Here is a 20,750-nt window from a genome sequence, read left to right as displayed (position 1 = left end):
CTTTTGCATTTTGAATAATGACGATTAATCGCAGGGAAATTACTTGTGTGCATAATTTAAATTACCTTAAAAAAAAAAGAGCTTAATATTTTGAAACAAATTACATAGTCCGAATGTCATACAGGAAATGTTGTTTAAATATTTTACTTGAATGGATGTCATTTATTTGTTCACAACTTGGAAACAGTTTTATTTAAGTACCGGCGGGGTGTAAATTCTCGATAAAATTTTCCCGCAAGCAAACCAATCGGAGTCTCCTCTCTCATTTCTGCACCTTGGTTAAGCAATCGGATCCGCCTTTCAGGCAAACCACCTGCAGCTAAATTAAAGTAGCATGTGCAATCAAAATAAATTGTGAGATTAATCTGTGTTTTCCATGATTAACGCAATCATTTTTAGGGATTAATCGGACGAGTTAACGCCGCCACCTCATCACAGATATATATATGTATATACTATATATACATATGTGTGTATATATATATATATATATATATGTATATATATATATATATATATACATATGTATATATATATATATATATACATATGTATATATATATATATACATATGTGTGTATATATATATATATATATATATATATATATATATATATATATATATATATATATATTCCGAGCGCGAGGATGTCACGTTATCGATGGGAAAATGCTTTTTTATAGAATATGATGTGGCTGAGCGACTAGGAGACACCAACTGTAACAAGCGGTGGAAAATAGATTAGAAAGGACAGATTTTTTTAAATAATTTTTTTAAAAAGGAAAAAAAAAAGTTGGACGTTGGCAGACCTGTCAGCGATCCTGTTCTTTCTCCCTGTAATGTTTGTCTGATCTTGAAAGGGATTGTGATGAAAATCTAAATTTCCCCTCGGGAAATAATAACGTACATCTGATTCTAACATTTTTTCAAATTAATTTCTTTTTCAACTCGGGACTTCCCGCGGGTCAGATTTTGGACGCTGCGGGTCATAATTTGGGGAGCCCTGAGTTAAAGTATGAAGATTTTGGTTTTACTTTTTATTTATACATTTTGCAATCGTTAGTGCGCAATGAGTAGTATTTATTAGGGGTGTGAATCCAATTCCTGCGGTGACGATTCTATTCACAATCGATTCAACACGATTCTCAAACCCATTCTTGCAATGTATTATTTGGTTGAATAAGTACAAACGTCACTTTCAAAATGGGTTACAGGTTAGAAAAGCTCCTTCTGAGTGCATGGAGATGGCCTAAACATGTATTTTTTTAAATTATTTTTTATTTTTAAATGTTTAAAGCAATTTTTGAAAACCATGAATCAATTTAGAATTGGGATGAGTAAGAATCACGATGTGAATACATTTTTTGTGCACCCTTATTCATTACTCATTTGTAGTTTTTCATTGTGTTTTACTTCTGTTACTTTATGTAAAAATCTGCACCGCAACCACACCATTTCCCAATTTTGGGATGAATACAAATATATCCTATTGGCCCTAATAACACATTTGAAATTCTCACTTATGTTTGCATTGAATCTCAACAAGAGGAGAATATGGCTTTAACCAAGAAGCAAAAAGATCCTTTCTCTTATTAAAAGAGCTACATTTCTACAGTCAAGCTACGCGGCCGTGTCCTTCGGGACCTCATGGGTTAAATGACATATGGTTATGAAGCTGGAGAGGTAAGCTGTGAATAAAACGGGGGCAACCTCTAAACTGTCTGACCTGAGTGACATTGATTAGAATGAGAATGTGAAGTGTGCACGGTTGCATATAGATGGCTGAGGGGGGGATGAGTGCAACGGTTGAGGGGTGGGGGTCTTGTACTGAGAAAGAGGAGACACCGTGACACTAGGCCAGAAGTGTACCCAGAAGCCACCATTGCGTTTAATTAGCATTTCGGCAACTTGTTGCTTCTAATTGTGGCCAAGACAGCTCCTGCCTCACTTTTAAAGCAGTACGTCCCGAGGACATAGCCCCCCCGTCTCCTGGTCATGTGCACTTTGATGGCTCTTAATTAGCCGAAACCCCAACGCAGACACCACTTTATGTGAAGGTCCGGACAGAAATAGGTCAGAATTAATGGTCAGCTGTGTGTCTCAAGTGTCTGTGACCCTGCTTTGAGTTCCATGTTGACATGGGCGGGCCATGCTGGTGGAGGAGAGACGGATGGGGGTGTAGGGTAAATAGCATGCGTTGGGTTTCAGACACGAGGAGGAGGAGGGGTGCCGTTGTTCATTGGCTCGCCGCTCCATGCTTATGGCTTTGCTGCATGACTGGGCATTTGCGACAGCCATAGTCCTGCCTGCCACATCTGCCAGGGGGCACTGAGCCCTGAGCCAGTCAGATTAGAATCAATCACTTACTGCCATTTGTTTTTCCTTGAGCCCGGCAGTTAAAAACGCATGTGCTGCTTTTGCCTTCAGGTGCCTTTTGGTTGCTGGATTGAAGCGACACACAAGAGATGTGACAGAGGAGCAAATAGAAATATACAAGCAATTAGCACAAATATAAGCTTGCATACAGATGTATGATAATGATTGGGATTTCTTAAATGTAGGGCATTCTGAAAACAAATACGCTCCACTTATGAGACTGAAAAACAGCTGTAGGCCGTGTCGGCCGAGAGCCGCCTGAACGACGGATTACCTGCACAGTAATGACTTTCTGAGCTGAACCTTCCTTTTAGTGGAAGTAGGTTTTTGGGTCGCTAATGTAACGTGTCCCTGACAAGAGATAGGCTTCACCACACCGGCTCGTCTGTTGCCATGGAAGCATGGACAGCCCATGATAAACGAGGATAAGACGCAAGTTGTTATTTTTTTTTAAGGCGGGGGGTGGGTTTATCCTCCATTGTTATGTTTTGCCTTTCAGCCAGGCTCCTCCTAGAAATTGCAACAGGTCGTCATCCTTGACCTGGGAGGTTCTTTATGGAGGAGCTGGTTTCACTCAGTTCCATTTTTTTACTAGCATGAAATGACTAAAAAACAGAGCATCAGGGAAAAACAAAACATACTCATTATGCAAGTTGAATGTACACTACAGCTTTTACATGTCACACAATGGACAGTGTACTTAATCACTCATTGCCAACATGTTCTTCTCTTTGACGTCAACGAGCTAATACCCCGGTTCTCTTTTGTTCCCCGCAGTATATCAAGATCCCTACTCCAACTTCAGAATCTCCCGGTGGATTCCGAGTTTTCTCCTTCTACCTATCCAGCGACAGCAAGGACAAGCCTCAGTCCAGCTTCGACTGTATTCATCAGTATGTTTCAGGGTAAGCAGCACACGTTACACATAAAGAACGTCTTTCCAAATAGAAGCAAGGCATTCATTTGACTAAAATATGCATATCAAAGATAGAAAACAGTTAAAAGAGCCGGTTGTGAAGTAAAAAAAAACGAGTATTTAGTAGCCCTAAAGATGTATTCGGTATTAGTTGGTCAACTTCAGGGTTGCAAATGGTTGGAAAGTTTCCGCAAAATATCCATGGGATGTTATTTAATGAGAGTATCATATTTTCCGGATAATAGAGTGCATCGGTATATCAGCCGCACCCAATACATTTCAGGGAAAAATATTTTTCCATATATTAACCGCACCGAAATATAAACCGCAGATTTATACGTTGTAAAATGCATTGTTTATACAGAAATATTTTGTAAATGTTTATTTACATACATTAATTGTCTCCAAACGGTGCCTGTGACATGGCAGTAAAACGGTTGATTAAACAAAACAGAAGTCATCTTCATGGACCTTAGCAGGAGCTAGCTCTCCATTCAGCTAAACAGACTTAAATCCACAGTGACGTTTTGGTGAATTTACTGAGGAATTTGTGTAACTGAAACAATACAAAAATAATGCTATTTTAATTTAATAATACGAAAACATACCCTCGTATTACAATTACAATTACAATTACATTACAATAGCACGTACAAATACTGTATGCATGAAAACACTCCTACAGATGGGACAGTTTAGTGAGTAATGATTGTTTTAGTTATATTGTAAAACTTACAAACGTTGTTTGGAGTTATGAAGAATTCATACGAGGAGAACCATTATGGACAGTTAAAGGCCTACTGAAATGAGATTTTCTTATTCAAACGGGGATAGCAGGTCCATTCTATGTGTCATACTTGATCATTTCGCGATATTGCCATATTTTTGCTGAAACGATTTAGTAGAGAACATCCACGATAAAGTTAGCTACTGAGAAAAGCCCTGCCTCTACCGGAAGTCGCATACGATGACGTCACATGTTGATGGCTCCTCACATATTTACATTGTTTATAATGGGAGCCTCCAACAAAAAGTGCTATTCGGACCGAGAAAACGACAATTTCCCCATTAATTTGAGCGAGGATGAAAGATTCGTGTTTGATGATATTGATAGCGACGGAAAAAAAAAAGTAAAAAAAAAATAAAACGCGATTGCATTGGGACGGATTCCGATGTTTTTAGACACATTTAGTAGGATAATTCTGGGAAATCCCTTATCTTTCTATTGTGTTGCTAGTGTTTTAGTGACTTAAATAGTAAATGATAGTCGGAGGTGTACGTCCACGGGTGTCTTGACGCGCAGTGTCTCAGGGGAGTCGACGGCAGCTATGGACGAGGCAAGCTCAGCTTTTGTCCGGTAAGAAGCGACTTTTTAACCACAGTTTTCTTACCGAAACCTGCTGGTTGACATTCCGTCGTGTTTCATGTTGGTTTGACCGCACCTCCAGGAATTTTAAACAAGGAATCACCGTGTGTTTGTGTGGCTAAAGGCTAAAGCTTCCCAACTCCATCTTGCTACTTTGACTTTTCCAATATTAATTGAACGAATTGCAAAAGATTCAGCAACACAGTTATCCAAAATACCGTGTAATTATGCCGTTAAAGCAGACGACATTTAGCTGTGTGTGTGCGCAGCGCTCATACTTCCTAAAAACCTGTGACGACTTGCGTACACGTCATCATTACACGACGTTTCCAAGACGAAACTCCCGGGAAATTTAAATTTGCAATTTAGTAAACTAATTGTAACATTGCATGTGTTGCAATGTAAAGATTTCATCATTGATATATAAACTATCAGACTGCGTGGTGGGTAGTAGTGGGTTTCAGTAGGCCTTTAAACAAAACGCCACTTCTACATCCAGTTTAAAGCTTTAAACAGCAGGAAACACTTGCAGGGATTCACCCAGCAGCATCTAAATTTAAGGAACTTGTCCAGAAGATGGCGTTGTTGCACAAACAATAACACACCATTTAAGAGTATTTGCATGTGTTTAATGAAAAGTATTTGCTTTATGGCCGTCAGCGAATAAAATCCATAAATTAGTTGCTATGTTTTATAACCCACGAGGGTCAGAGCGTGGGGGGAAAAAGTAGCAGCTTTTATTCCGGAATTTACGGTAGTTTTGGAAATATTCCAAATTAGAAACTTGATTTACAGTGTTTGATAAAAGCAAGGATTACATGGATTTCACATTCAAACCCAATGCGATATATCCTACATTTCCCACCTCTTTCCAACCCTCGTCAATCAATAGCCATTAAATAAATATATTCCAGAGTGAAACCGTCACCATCATTAAACATTTTTTACTTTAAATGCAAAGTAAAGTAACTGTAAACCAAGTGTAAACCAATGTAATAGTAGGGCTGCACAATTATGGCAACATTTAGAATCATGATTATGTTACATTTATATTAAAAACACAATTAATCATTTTGATTATTTCGAGAGGGACACGCAGTAGAAAATGTTAGGTAAAATATAGTGTTTTCCACAGATACCAGATGATCACCTTTATTTAATCTGGTAGCCAAAATTGTGAGCATGGTGAAAAATGTAATAATTGTGCACTATATCTAATATGATACAAACAATAAGACAACTGACACGGCTACGATTAAAGTCATATAGCATGTATAGCATTTTTTTTTTTCCTTTGCAGTCCAATGTTTTTTAACTGTGGTCTGAATGGGCTGCAGTGGTACTCAGTTGTAACACACTTTTCCACCACTTGTGGCAGTAATAAAAAGATCATACCAACAGAAGAAGTCTGGAGCTTTATTCACAGATACGTTTCTTAAGCGCAAAAATTATGACTAAAGAGTGGTGACACTGTATTTTCATTCTTAGGCACATTCGACAGTGCAGTCATAATAATAACTGATCATTTTGGTCACAATAACCTTGATATTAATTTTTTATATTGTTACAATATCTCCTTGCAGTTAATTCTTTCAACCTCAGTTGTGCAGGTTTCAATCTATATTTTCCCTTCAGTGTTATTTACATTGTAATGGCACTGCTGTTGCAGTGTTGGGTTTTTGAAGTGCTAGTGTTACGCCAACATCAGATAATTCAAGCATTATATAATCACTTAACATAGTTTTCACAAAAATGCACAAGAACCAGTTTTGTAGTCTTGCTAAAGATCTCAAGTGAGATACTAATTGGTATAATAAAGCACAGTTTAGGGGAAAAGGGTTGAAGATACAATTAATGTGCTACTGGTTTTGGATCAATTGATGTCGCTCAGCGCACTAAACCAATGGTTGGGCAAGAAACCAGTGACAGATGCAGTTGTGTGGTTTCCCTGAAGACCACAAAGATGTGACCAGTATTGATAATGCACATGTGTGTTAATTTCAGCTGATGGTTTTGGAATAATGAATAGTCTAAGTTAGTCAAAGAAGGGGTTGTGTAGTGTTAGCAAAGAGCTCAAAAGATGTTGCCAGTAGCATCCAAATGCACTAAACTGATGCTTGACGAGGGAGCAGTCAAAGAAGCACTTGTGTGGTGTTGGCAAAGCGCTGAGCCAGAGACTCCTTTGTAAATCTGATACACATTTGTCCTTCTTCTGGAAAGAGAGGGCAGGGATCAGCTGGAGGGTCAGGGCAGCATTCAGGACAAGATCACAGTTTGTGCCACCGATGACTCCTACCAGGCAACACGGGAGCGCATGTCCCAGGTGGAGAAGGACATCTGGAGCCGGTCAGCCATCGAGATAAAACCAGGGCCAAGTAAGTGTTCAAATACCAAGTGGGGTTAATGTACCTCGAAAGCTTCTCGACTAATTATTTCTCACTATTCCATCCTGCTGAGAATTGCCATATGGCGTTAGGGCTATCACATATTCAAAGTGCATTTTTGCAATTATTCATGCCTCTTTGTCTGCTTGTTGCTTGGATTTTGACCAGATTGCTCTGGCGGTCTGCCAACATTCCCGCCAGAGCAATAATATAACTCGCTAACAAGTCTTGCACTGATCAGGGTTCGCTAAAAATGGAATTTCATGACCGAGATGTAATCCACTTGACGAAATACTTAATAGTGTCTTCTTAAGCAGAGAATATAGTCGAATGGAGAGAACTGGAAGTGAAATGGAGAAGGCAATTTGAGCTGTAAAGTCATATGTATAATAAAAGGACACATTCTGTGTGAAAGGACGCCTGAAGCATACGAGTTATGTTAGATGATGTAGGAAACACAAGCGTATACAAAATAATTATCCTTGACGGTTGTCACATAACAGTCCTAATGAATAGATCATTTATGTGCATTATGTAATAACACACTTTGTCGTTCAGTGTACTCTTTAAAATGTCAGTAATAACAAAACGTTTTAAAAAAATGTTGCAAAGATGGGATTTCAAAAGTGCATGGTACCTACTTGGCTCTGCACCACTAGATATTGTGAAACACTCCAGTACACACCGCTCTTTGTATGACTTGGTTTCCGAGATTTTGCGGTAATATTAGGGGGATAAGACAGAGAGACAGCCAAAACAACAACAACAACAACAGAAAAACATCAGCTAATACAATATGTACAAATATGATATGAAAAATTATAGGAAAGAAGCAGTTAGTGAAGTAAATATGAATAACACAGAAATGACAATGAACATTATTGCACTATAAATGGAGCAATACAAATACCAATAGAAATAACCCTATTAATAATGAATAACAATAATAATTACCTATATTTTCACCATCAAAATTGCTTCAAATGCAACATTATATAAATGTCGTGAATAATTGAATTACAAAAGATAGCAAATAAGGGGGGGTGGATGAAAGAGGAGTGGACTATATTAACCTTATAGATTGTTATGGTAAAAATATGTTAAGCTTTAGCAGTGTGCCACGTTTCTACACAGTTTCTCCCGTATGTTTGTATGTTGGTACAGTGAATGTGCGTGTGGGTCTATACCTATGTGTAACTTTCCCTCTAAGGTGCAAACAGCAAATTTATGCCGCGCACAAAATCAAATCCCATCTGAATTTTAAACAAAATAAACACATAATTTATCCTGTATGATTTTGCAATGCAACTCTGTGAGTGACAGTGACAACAAGCAGTTAAAACAATGTTCGTCAACATCGTTCAATTATTGTATAGCCTGTCGAGACTCTTCGAGGACAGGAATTATATCCATCACTTTATTGAGCAAAACTGTTCATATTCGACCATAACCACACCACAAACATGAGTAAAAAACTTCTATCTTGAAAAGCGAGTCGTTTTCTGCCGTACATACCAGGCCAAAACCAACTCTGTCATCTGTCATATCCACAGCAACCGCTCGCTCTCTTTTACCTGCACCAACTCATAGCACTCAGCCATTGGTGCGTTCAAGGCCACACAAAAAGTCGGACAACTCAAATACCACACAGTTACACTCTGACTCCTCAATCATATGTGTGCTTATTGTACTGTCATTCATTATTGATGTTAATTTATGGATATTAATTGTGAAATGCTGTTACTAGAGAAAGTTACAGTAATGTAAAATTTACCCCATGCTTACTTTTCATTGTGCAACATGTGAGTGTTTAAGGGGAAGTAAATGTGATCTCTGAAAGGGGTACAATTTATTTCCAAAGCAGGAGCCATAGATTATGAAAAACACAATTTTTTGGGTTATTTCCATTACAAGTGGGCTAAATTACTAATATTAGAAAAAAATCTCATGAAAATGACTCCTGTCATTTGAGTGTTATAATAAAATATTTAAATTGGTTTGAGACAGGTGTGCTGCTGGTATTGCCACGTGTAATGTTGCTCACCTTTGCTCAACTAAATGGAGTTTATGTGTTTGCTCACACACATGAACAATTAGAGGGAACTTTGCCCATGTGTGTGCGTCGATTGAGCTGTACGCGATTTTATTAGTATTTTACCTTTTTTACGTAAACAAGTAGTTTGCGGTGATGGTCAAATGAGTGTCCGTCAATGAGTGTGTAGCACACTCACTGACTCTATTGACACCGCATTGATATTATCACTGCAGTATCAATTATTTTAGTAATCGAGTAATCTATCGATTAATCAAATAAAACACTCTTTTTAGTCTAAATGTGACTTTTAGGAAAAATAGTTGAAAGAAACAATGATTTTGCTATTGACATTAATTATTTCTTATAAATGCATACAACATGTATATTGCACTTTTAAAATGGGAGCATCACTATATGTGACTTAAATAAAAAAATATTAAAAGAATAAAATACACTGTGGATAGTATCTGCTGATCAAAAATACAAATCAATGCTTTTTTCTGAAGGAAACAATTGATTTAATCGATGAGCCGTTGCATCCCTAACTGATATTGTAAGGTGTTGGTGTTTCATAATGGTGCCATCTGCTGGATTAAAAACAATTGCCACATTTGATCTGCAATTCAAATGAACAGGTAACAAATTATTGTTTTTCTCTTGAACAAATAGTTGTGCAGAAAGGAATATGAAACATGCGGCTCTTGGCAATGGTAAACAGGAAAAGAAGAATATTAAATAGCCAGATAAGAACTTTTCATTTTTCTTAGATGGAATAGATGAAACCATCTTACAACAGAAAGTAACCAGATATTAACAATGAAGCAACTGGAAATGATGTAAAATGTTACTCCATACAATATGTCAGCAGCCAAATTAAGAACCTGTTTAATCCATTTTGAAACGGTTCTATTACTATTTTATATACAGTATTTTTCGGATTTTAAGTCGCAGTTTTTTTCATAGTTTGGCTGGGGGTGTGACATATACTCCGGAGAGACTTATGTGTGAAATTATTAACACATTACCGTAAAATATTAAATAATATTATTTATCTAATTCGCGGAAGAGACAAAGAAAATGTCAGCAATCGTCTCACACACACCTCAACAAATAAGAATTAGGCGGGGGAGGGTCATGGCAGAAGTACATTGTGGGTCGTGGGATGCTAACTGCTATATGCTATATGCTACTGCTGTAGCTATTAAAATGGATTATTTCAACGTTGGCGGTAACTTATAAAAACTGAGAAAATGAACAAAAATGGCACGGAAAAGGAAATCATGTACTGCAGATTACAAGATGGACGTAGTGAAATATGCCGCAGAAAACGACAAGAGGAAACGGCTCATACCTTTGTAGTTGGCAGAGTTGTTTAGAAGCGACATCGAGGAAGAAGATTTAATCGGATTTATGGATTAGGAGTGACAGATTGTTTGGTAAACGCATAGCATGTTCTATATGTTATAGTTATTTGAATGACTCTTATCATAATATGTTATGTTAACATACCAGGCACGTTCTCCGTTGGTTATTTATGCATCATATAACGTACACTTATTTAGCCTGTTGTTCACTATTCTTTATTTTTATTTTAAATTGCCTTTCAAATGTCTATTCTTGGTGTTGGATTTTATCAAATAAATTTCCCACAAAAATGCGACTTATACTCCCGTGCGACGTATATATGTTTTTTTCCTTCTTTATTATGCATTTTCGGCCGGTGCGACATATACTCCGGAGGGATTTATAATCCGAAAAATACGGTATACAAAATAATAGATTGTGATATATGTCTTTTTCGCAGGAGGTTGCAATATATTTCGCAATATAGATTTTAGGCTTTGTTATTGATTGTAGATTTGTTAGCACAGAGGTACAAAATGCAGGCACCAGCTACCATACGTTCCTCTGAATGTGTCGTTTAGTCTCTGACCTATAGCAACCTCCGAAGTATGGCTTAAAGTTGTAATGAGATTATGGACTGCAGAAATCTATAAGGAGTGCCTGCACGGGTGCAGTTGAATTAGTGCAAGAAAGGGCCTCTGTTTTCTAGTTGCTTGAACTTTCCATGCTCTACTGTTTACCAAGCAGTTAGGGTCCAGGCGGTCTTGTGGTGCTGGAGCAAGACCTAGTTCACTTTTTATGTTCTTAAAGCTGCTTTTTCAACATCGGGGGGAACGTGCTACTCATAATGCCTTAGCACTGTTTGCAGAATGTAGTCTGCCAAAAAAACGAAGTCAAACAGAAGGTATTTGTGGAACTGGACAGAAGACTTGGTTTCGTGTATTTTGTGCATATACAGTACAGGCCAAACGTTTGGACAAACTTTCTCATTCACAACACAACTGATGGTCCCAACCCCATTGATTAAGCAATAAATTCCATTAATCAACCCTGATAAGGCACACCTGTGAAGTGAAAACCATTCCAGGTGACTACCACTTGAAGCTCATCGAGAGAATGCCAAGAGTATGCAAAGCAGTAATCAGAGCAAAGGGTGGCTATTTTGAAGAAACTAGAATATTAAACATGTTTTTAGTTTACCTTTTTTTGTACATAACTCCACACGTTTCCATTCATAGTTTTGATGCCTTCAGTGACAATCTACAATGTAAATAGTTATGAAAATAAAGAAAACACATTAAATGAGAAGATATGTCCAAATTTTGGCCTGTACTGTATATTTAAATGATAATATCGTGCAAAGGTTTCTTCATTCCAGCAATTAGTTTCACAAGGTCAAACTAATACATGACATAGGCTCGTAATATGCCACTCAAAATATTCCAAGCCTTCTTTTGATGTAAGTTTGATCATTATGGCTTACATGAAAACCTTGAATTGAAAAGTTTCAAAAACCATGAGCCATGATCGGCAAAATGATAAGAAATAAAAGCATGGCATATCTCACTTTCATATTGGTTTCACATTTTACATAGAATTGCTGAATGACTAAACTTTTGCACTATATTCACATTTTTGGAGTTTCGCCTGTATATTCACAAAACAAAAAACATGTTGATTACCGCTGCAAAATGCTTTCTTTTTTTTTCCACAGATGTTCTATTGGGACTTAAGTAGGTGTGCCTTTGTTTTGTTCTCAGGTAAGTGTGTGAAGGTCCAGAGGAAGCAGGGTCTGGTTTCAGGCTCAGATAGCAGCAGCAGCAGCAGTAGCAGCAGCAACAAGCACTCCCCCAGCAATAAGAGGAGCCTAGTTCCCAGCCCTGTGGCACACAGGGCTTTAAGGGACCGAGTCATCCATCTCCTGGCCTTAAAACCTTACAGGAAACCTGAGCTGCTACTGTGGTTGGAAAGGGAACGGGCTAGTCCAAAAGACAAGGCTGACCTGACCTCAGTGCTGGATGAGGTGAGACATCCGGCAAGTTGCTATGTAAACACATCAAGTAGCCATGAGAAAAAAATCTATACATTCTATAAATGTTTGTGCTGGCAAGTTAAGTTGGTTTTACACTGCTGGTTTACGTACTGATTTCGTGTCTATATCCAATTTGTTGGAGTGAATATTTACATGTATTTTCAAGCGACAGCACACAAGTAGACTTCACTCACTCCTAATGGTCTATGCACATCTAATGTAAATCAACTAGGACTGTCAAAGATAACGCACATGTGTCCTGATTATTTTTTGACCCTCATTCATTCTATAGTTTGGAGAAATACAATGACATTTGGTTACTGTTGAGCCAAAAGCTCGAAAAAAGCGAGCAGAAATCCAAAAAGAAAAAGGGTACATTATCGAAACCCTAGGTCCAAAGCCATTACAAGTCGTTCTTCGGACAAGACTAGGCTATTTTATCTTCAATCGCCGTGAGACGACATTATTGGAGCGAATGTCTGCTGACGCGCCTTGCTTCTTTACATCCGTGTTTGGGTTACAGTTGAGTGCAGTGATAACAAAAAATGCAGATTATAACACTAACTGCTTCAGTAAAATGGAATACAAGCTCAGCAGCAAAGAAAGACTGTCGTCAGGAAGTCTAGACTCACTTTTTGTGAAAGACTTTTACATCTTGAAACCATATCAAGACACCTACTCTCCTACCAATCACATACTTAAGGCTTCACAATTATTGCGCTACGCGTCAAATCCGCTCTATTACCATATCTGAAAAATCATTTTACTGCGATCAGATGGCGACTTGTCCAGGGTGTATTTCGCCTTCTGCCCATGTGCAGCTGAGATAGACTCCAGCAACCCCCGTTACCCCAAATGGGACAAGTAGTAGAAAATGGATGGATGGATTACGTTAATGCTTTGTCAAAGATGTTTTGTAGTGTAACCTGTAAAATTTCTACCATAAATAAAAGTTTTCTAGCAGATTGAAATAAAGCGTATATTCTTTTATAACCTGTTCTTGTTGATAGTCTGCAATTATCGAACATTTAACAGGTGGATTATTACAATTTACTCATAAATAAAGAAGGATACAGCATTAATATGCAGCAAGATGAAGACCATTAACTGGTACAACAGAATATCCAAAGCATTTATTCAGGTAGAAATATCACAGATTACATTAACAAACATCTTTTTGACAATCTAACATGCAAGTGTAGCTCCTCCTCTGAATGCAAGTTCTCCTACAGCAGGAATACAAATTCTGAATTCTTACAAAATCTGGCAAGACACCAACCAATGCAGGTATATCTTTTTATTGTCATTAAAAGCGTGTTTATCTTCATTTTGTGTTGAGCTGTTTAAAAAAGCATAATGTTTAAAAAAAAACATTGAATTAAAGCAAACTAATTTTCCAGTCAAGGTAATACTTATTATATCTATCTGTGATTAATCGCGATTAATTTTGAATTAACTATGACCACCTGCGAGTAATCACAATTAAATATGTTTATCGTTCGACAGCCCTAAACACAATCTAAATGTTAAATTTAGCGTCTCGATTTAATTAACCTCACAGTCTCCTATAGTTTCTGCCATATTGCCTGCTTTAAATTAACGCCTCCTCTTTTTTCGCGGCTCAGACAAACAAACATGCTGGCTATCATTACAGTATTTATATTTACGGCTGCAGTTTTGATTTACTGTGGGTGTTTTTTATTAAGACCGGGTGTGTTCGTCTAGACTTGCGTAAACACCATTTATTGGCATAGTTCAATGATGCCACAGCTTTAGAAAGGGTAGTAAATGTGACTGCAAAGTAAAAGGTTCTAAAAACCTGTCCCCAGCGAGTCTTTTACAGTCACACAGCATTCACCGCATGGAGACGGAGCTGAAAGTGGTGTCCCATTAGGGCCGCTTAAAAGATCTATAACGGAGATTAGGTTTTGACAGATGAGAGGTGGGCTGCCTTCAGTTACCTTCAGGAAAGAACCATGCGGCTTGATTTGTATCAGTAGTGTTGTTTAGCATCCAAACAATAGAACCCGGCTCAGTGATGTCGAGATATTCTCAGAAGTGGCTTAATGACCTGGTTTTAATAAAATATTATTAATAAGGGGGACTGTTGTTGTTTTCAGGTTGGCAAGCAGAGCCTGAAAGATCACAGCTTTTCTCTGAAGGAGGAGCTCTACAGACATGTCCAGAGAGACTGGCCTGGTTATCTCGAGGAGGAGAAACAGCTCATACACAGGCTTCTGATCAGGTGAGTCTCAGTAATGAAAGGTTTTTAGAGATTATTTTGTGGTGTAAACATACCACAGGTTTTTTTTTTCAATTCGAATTACGCAATTTATTCGAATGTGTGCTGTATCTTTGAGACTTTAGTTGAAATCAGTTGTTACCAAACTCTGCGTCAAGACTCCATTCAGTCTCTGGATATTTATCTATATCTCTGTCAGTTGTGGTTTAACCTTATCACTGATGTTATGTTGCTTCTATGGAGACACCACTGAATCAACAACCAAGTAGTGCACTTTATTTTTCGAAGTGATTAATCAACAATCATTTTCTTTCTAAATGTTTTCCCCCATTGATGCCAAATAAGGAGTTTTCATACCAGAGGTAACAGAGGATGAATGGGCATTTTGCAAAGGAAACAGGCCACTAACGCCGTGTTGTGTTGAAGCTCGACTTTTCAAAAATATTGATATTTAAAAAGTACGTTTTCATAAGTCTGCATGATTAGCAGTAGTGTTGTGGAAGAAATAAGCGAATATAGTGATACCTCTAGGACAGGGGTCGGGAACCTTTTTGGCTGAGAGAGCCATACAAGCCGAATATTTTAAAAAGTATTTCCGTGAGAGCCATTTAATATATTTTTTTAACACTGAATACAACTAAATGCGTGCATTTTTAAGTAAGACCAACATTTGTAGAATATAATAAGTCTAACTATTTTTAATAACTTTGTTATTCTGAAGCTAACCAACAACAACTGAAATACTTCTTATCGTTATTGCAACTTCTTGAACAGGTGCGGTAGAAACCAGATGGATGGATTAAAATGCATGAGAATGTTTTATATTTTGAATGTTATTTTTGACACTGTGATTACCAGCGGAATTATTCATTACTTACCGTGTTAAGCAATGTCAGCTAAGGTTTATCTGAGAGCCAGGTGCAGTCATCAAAAGAGCCACATCTGGCTCCCTACCCCTGCTCTAGGACATTAATATGCTACCGTATGCTTAAATTGAGCAAAAAACATACATATTAAATGTTATTATGAATGTACCTGTTACTACATTACATACAGTATATCCTTACATCATGTATATAAAATGTTGATGGAGGTTTTGGGATGTTTATAGGTGGAATAGAGTGACTTCCATTGTTCACAAACTTTAAGTTAGAATGCATCAAAAAAAGAAACACACTGTGCATCTGGTAAGTATTCACAGCGCTTCACTTTTTCCACATTTTGTTATGTTATAACCTTATTCCAAAATTTAATGGATTCAATTTTGTTTTCAAAATATATTATTTTTGTTGCGATACCTCAAACAACCTAAAACTTTTTATCATAGCTGCAGTTTCTTTGTGCATTGTTTGTTATTACGATTTAACCTGTGGTTGTTTTTATTGTTACCTGTTGTAATAGTGGTGATTTTTGCATTTTTGTTGTTGTTAAAAATATTTCTGTTATTTTTTTCAAATCCCTGTGGTATTGAAAATAGTATCGAGAATGTATTATTTTCCTGAGGATTGCTTCATATATAGCTGAAGCAATTGTCGTTGCGTGAAGAACACCTAATATTATGAAAATATCAAGATGCATTTTGCTGTGTGAAAGTGCACACGGTTCTGTAAATATTCAGCGTTTATGGTTCTGTATAAAAGGCACGGGTAACTAGATGAGGCAATTCCTGCAGAAATTGCCTGTGAATGCTCCAATGCTGAAGTTGAACTAAAATGTAGTATAAATGTACAAACCCCGTTCCCATATGAGTTGGAAAATTGTGTTAGATGTAAATATAAACGGAATACAATGATTTGCAAATAATTTTCAACCCACATTCAGTTGAATATGCTACAAAGACAACATACCGTATTTCCTTGAATTGCCGCCAAGGCGCTAATTAATTTAAAACCTCTTCTCACCCCTGCGCTTACCAAAAGCATGCGGTAAAAGTAAGCGTGCGCTAATTAATTTAAAACCTCTTCTGACTCCTGCGCTTACCAAAGGCATGCAGTAACATTTGAATGTGATGTAAAGATACCATCATGAAAAACACATTTAATTAAAAAAAACGTTATTTTGGTCTTACCTTTATGTAACGCATGTGTCAAATACATTCATTTGTGGCGACTATTAGGCTCTTGCGTGACCGCTACAGTCCAATCAGCTGTAGTTGTATGCCGGTAGAAGAAAGTGACTGGGATGCTCTTGCTCTTGCTCTTGCTATTTACTCTTTGGGAACTCGGTGCTCTCTACCTGTCACGTGACGAGGGAGAGAGCACCCTCTCCTTCGTCACGTGACGAGGGAGTTCCCACGCCGCCAACTCCAGCCGTGCCCTGCCTGTCTGTCGGACCGTCGGCTCCACAGGTATATTAATAAAACATAGCTGCTTACTGTTCTTTTTAGCATACCGGTATTCAATAGCTTGGACCTTAAATCCTACTGAATAGCTCTTAGTCTTCTTCCGTTTATGCGATTTGAAATTACCGGTATTGAAATCAGCCTCCTCCATTCTGAAAATGATGACAGGGAGAAGTGTCACTCGTGACGTCACGAGTTTGACCCGGCAGTAATACTAAGCATGCGCTAATTATTTTGCGAAGCGAGTTTGACCCGGCAGTAATTCAAGGAAATACGGTATTTGATGTTCAAACTGAATAAACATGTTTTTTTTTTTCAAATAATCATTAACTTTAGAATTTGATGCCAGCAACAAGTGACAAAGAAGTTGGGAAAGGTGGCAATAAACACTGACAAAGTTGAGGAATGCTTATCAAACACTTATTTGGAACATCCCACAGGTTTGCAGGCTAATTGGGAACAGGTGGGTGCCGCAATTGGGTATAAAAGCAGCTTCCATGAAATGTTAAGTAATTCACAAACAAGGATGGGGTGAGGGTCACCACTTTGCAAGCAAATTGTCGAACAGTTTTAGAACAACATTTCTCAACGAGCTATTGCAAGGAATTTAGGGATTTTACCATCTACGGTCCGTAAAATTATTAAAAAGTTCAGAGAATCTGGAGAAATCACTGCACGTAAGCGATGATATTACGGACTTTTGATCCTTCAGGCGGTACTGCATCAAAAACTGACACCTGTGTGTAAAGGATATCACCACATGGGCTCAGGAACACTTCATAAAACCACTGTCAGTAACTACAGTTGGTCGCTACGTCTGTAAGTGCAAGTTAAAACTCTACTATGCAAAGCCAAACCCATTTATCAACAATATCCTGAAACACCGCCGGCTTGGCTCGGCTTGAGCTCTCCTAAGATGGACTGATGCAAAGTGGAAAGGTGTTCTGTGGTCTGACGAGTCCACATTTCAAATTATATTTGGAAACAAAGGACGTGGTGTCCTCAAGAACAAAAAGGAAAAATAACCATTCGGATTGTTATAGGGGCAAAGTTCAAAAGCTAGCATCTGTTATGGTATAGGGGTGTATTAGTGCCCAAAGCCTGGGTAATTTACACATCTGTGAAGGCACCATTAATATTGAAAGGTCCATACAGGTTTTGGAGCAACATATGTTGTCATCCAAGCAATGTTATCATGGACACCCCTGCTTATTTCAGGGGGTGTTACAACAGCGTGGCTTAGTAAAAAAAATGTGCGGGTTCTTTCCTGGCCCGCCTGCAGTCCATACCTGTCTCCCATCGAAAATGTGTGGCGCATTATGAAACGTAAAATACAACAGCGGAGACCCCGGATTGTTGAACGACTGAAGCTCTACATAAAACAAAAATGGGAAAGAATTCCACTTTCAACGCTTCAACAATTAGTTTCCTCAGTTCCCAAACATTTATTGAGTGTTGTTAAAAGAAAAAGTGATGTAACACAGTGGTGAACATGTCCTTTCCCAACTACTTTGGCACTTGTTGCAGCCATGAAATTCTAAGTTAATTATTATTTGCAAAAAAATAAAGTTTATTAGTTTGAATATCAAATATCTTGTGTTTGTAGTGCGTTCAATTGAATATGGGTTGAAAAGGATTTGCAAATCATTGTATTCCGTTTATATTTACATGTAACACAATTTCCCAACTCATATGGAAACGGGGTTTGTAAGAACAGTTTGAATGTTGTAATGGTTTGAATCTTGAGGAGTGAGAATTTCCAGGATAACCGGAATTTGGTTTAGAACTTGGAAAAGTGTTAGTTTGAATGTCCAGGAGGTGTGAAATGTGTTAATGTTGAAATTGGTTAAAAGTTTGAAAAATGTGGGAATTGTGCAACTTGGAAAAATGTTCCATTCATTTCAATGGGAACATCCAGGAAATTTGGGAATTTTGGGAAAAGCGGGATTTTTTGAAAATGATTAGGATCATGAATGTCCTGCATGAGCTGAATTGGTTAGTGCTAAAATTGTTTAAATCGGTCAAGAATTGTTGAAGCAGTAACATACGTTTTTTAATCGAGAAATGGTATTATGGAATTTTGGGAAAACCGGGAATTTTTCTCGTTCAAAAACAACTTTGTTTTTTGCCCCAATTAAGGTGAATTTTTGGATGGTGGAACGGTTGAAATGTGTTGAAAAATGTTAGAAAAAAGGGTGGGATTAGGGTTTATGAAAACCAGAAATTCCTGGAAATCTTGGATTTTTTTTTACTTGGAAAAGGGTAGTTTGAATTTCCAGGATGGTGCAATGTGTTGAAGAGGGAATGGTTTGAATCTGTTGGAAAATGTGGAAATGGTGGAAGTTTGGAAAATGGCCAATTCATCTTGAATGGGAAAAAGTTCAAGTTAAGTTCAAGTTAAAGGACCACTGATAGTCACCAACACACTAGGTGTGGTGAAATTACCCTTTGCATTTGACCCATCCCCTTGTTCTACCCCCTGGGAGACAGGAAAACCTGGAATTCTGGGAAATGTTGGAATTTGTCAAGGGAAGGCCTTTGATTCCCGATTAGGCTGGAGCATTCACACAATAAAAAGCTGGATATTCAGTAACTGTGATAGCTATTTTGTGTGATCCTTGTGTTAAGTGGGGCGGTATAGCTCGGTTGGTAGAGTGGCCGTGCCAGCAACTTGAGGGTTGCAGGTTCGATTCCCGCTTCCGCCATCCTAGTCACTGCCGTTGTGTCCTTGGGCAAGACACTTTACCCACGTGCTCCCAGTGCCACCCACACTGGTTTAAATGTAACTTAGATATTGGGTTTCACTATGTAAAGCGCTTTGAGTCACTAGAGAAAAGCGCTATATAATTCACTTCACATTCACATCATGTTTAAAATAGGCAAAATGTAAACAACAAAGATGATCAGTGCAAGTGGTTGTCAACAATGTGAGGTCACTCTGCCTGAAAGAAATGTCAAACAGCTGCTTGCAGGTTGTTGTTGACTTCTGCAGACGTAAATGGGCCTTTGCAAAGACCAAAGGATGGATGTGTTTATGGCAGTAGTAGTGCCACTAAATGACTAGAAAAGCGTGCTGTGATCATTGTTCGAAAATTACTCCTTCTCTGGGCTGTTGAATCTCTAAATGGGCACATGAAAGTGGGAAGAGGAAAAAACATTCTTTCTACTCGCTTGCCAAAATGGTATTAGCATGGAAAGGTTGAGGCTCGCAGGGTTTCTTCCCTTCATGTGTTTGCCAGTAAACACGCCAGCCATGTGCTTGCAGAGTGTTTTGCGTAATTGCACAGCCCCCCCTTGGTTTACAACCCCCACTCAGAGCAAAAAAAAAAACAATAATTAAATTGTAAGCCAAGTAATAAAAATGATGCAAATACAGTTTGACTCCTTATGATTTTGTCAAATAGTGAATTCCAATTCAGGCTTTGTTGTGGAATTCAAATGATTTGACCCATAACTCGCACCAGTGAGTTGATTAAGTATGGGAGTGACTTGTTGCTGGGAGCGCCTGCATGAGGAAGGAACTGTAGGAAGCAGATTAAGGGTTTGGTACATCTGCTGCTATTGTTCTGCTCACTGGACTGCGTTCAGTCTGCGTGGTCGCGTCTTGTCGATGGTATCGCCGGAACACTCAAAACACACCAGAGAAACTACATTCTGTCGGTCCGGTCTGTTCGTTCCTAGCGTGAGTGAGCACTGTTCATCCATCTTCCTCC

General features: G+C 38.1%; 1 protein-coding gene across 1 annotated transcript in view; it reads left to right on the top strand.

Moving 5' to 3' along the window:
- LOC133549419 (RNA polymerase II elongation factor ELL) overlaps positions 1 to 20,750 on the top strand; it is a 96,174-nt gene that overhangs the window by 51,430 nt on the left and 23,994 nt on the right. The window contains exons 3-6 of the mRNA XM_061894802.1: positions 3,155 to 3,282; positions 6,880 to 7,034; positions 12,183 to 12,445; positions 14,575 to 14,699. Coding sequence (XP_061750786.1) covers positions 3,155 to 3,282; positions 6,880 to 7,034; positions 12,183 to 12,445; positions 14,575 to 14,699 — 671 coding nt within the window. The remainder of the gene's footprint in view (positions 1 to 3,154; positions 3,283 to 6,879; positions 7,035 to 12,182; positions 12,446 to 14,574; positions 14,700 to 20,750) is intronic.

This window comes from Nerophis ophidion, linkage group LG03 (assembly GCF_033978795.1).
Source record: "Nerophis ophidion isolate RoL-2023_Sa linkage group LG03, RoL_Noph_v1.0, whole genome shotgun sequence".
NCBI lineage: Eukaryota > Metazoa > Chordata > Actinopteri > Syngnathiformes > Syngnathidae > Nerophis > Nerophis ophidion.
Note: the sequence above shows the minus strand (reverse complement) of the source record. Positions and strands in the feature narration are given on the sequence as shown.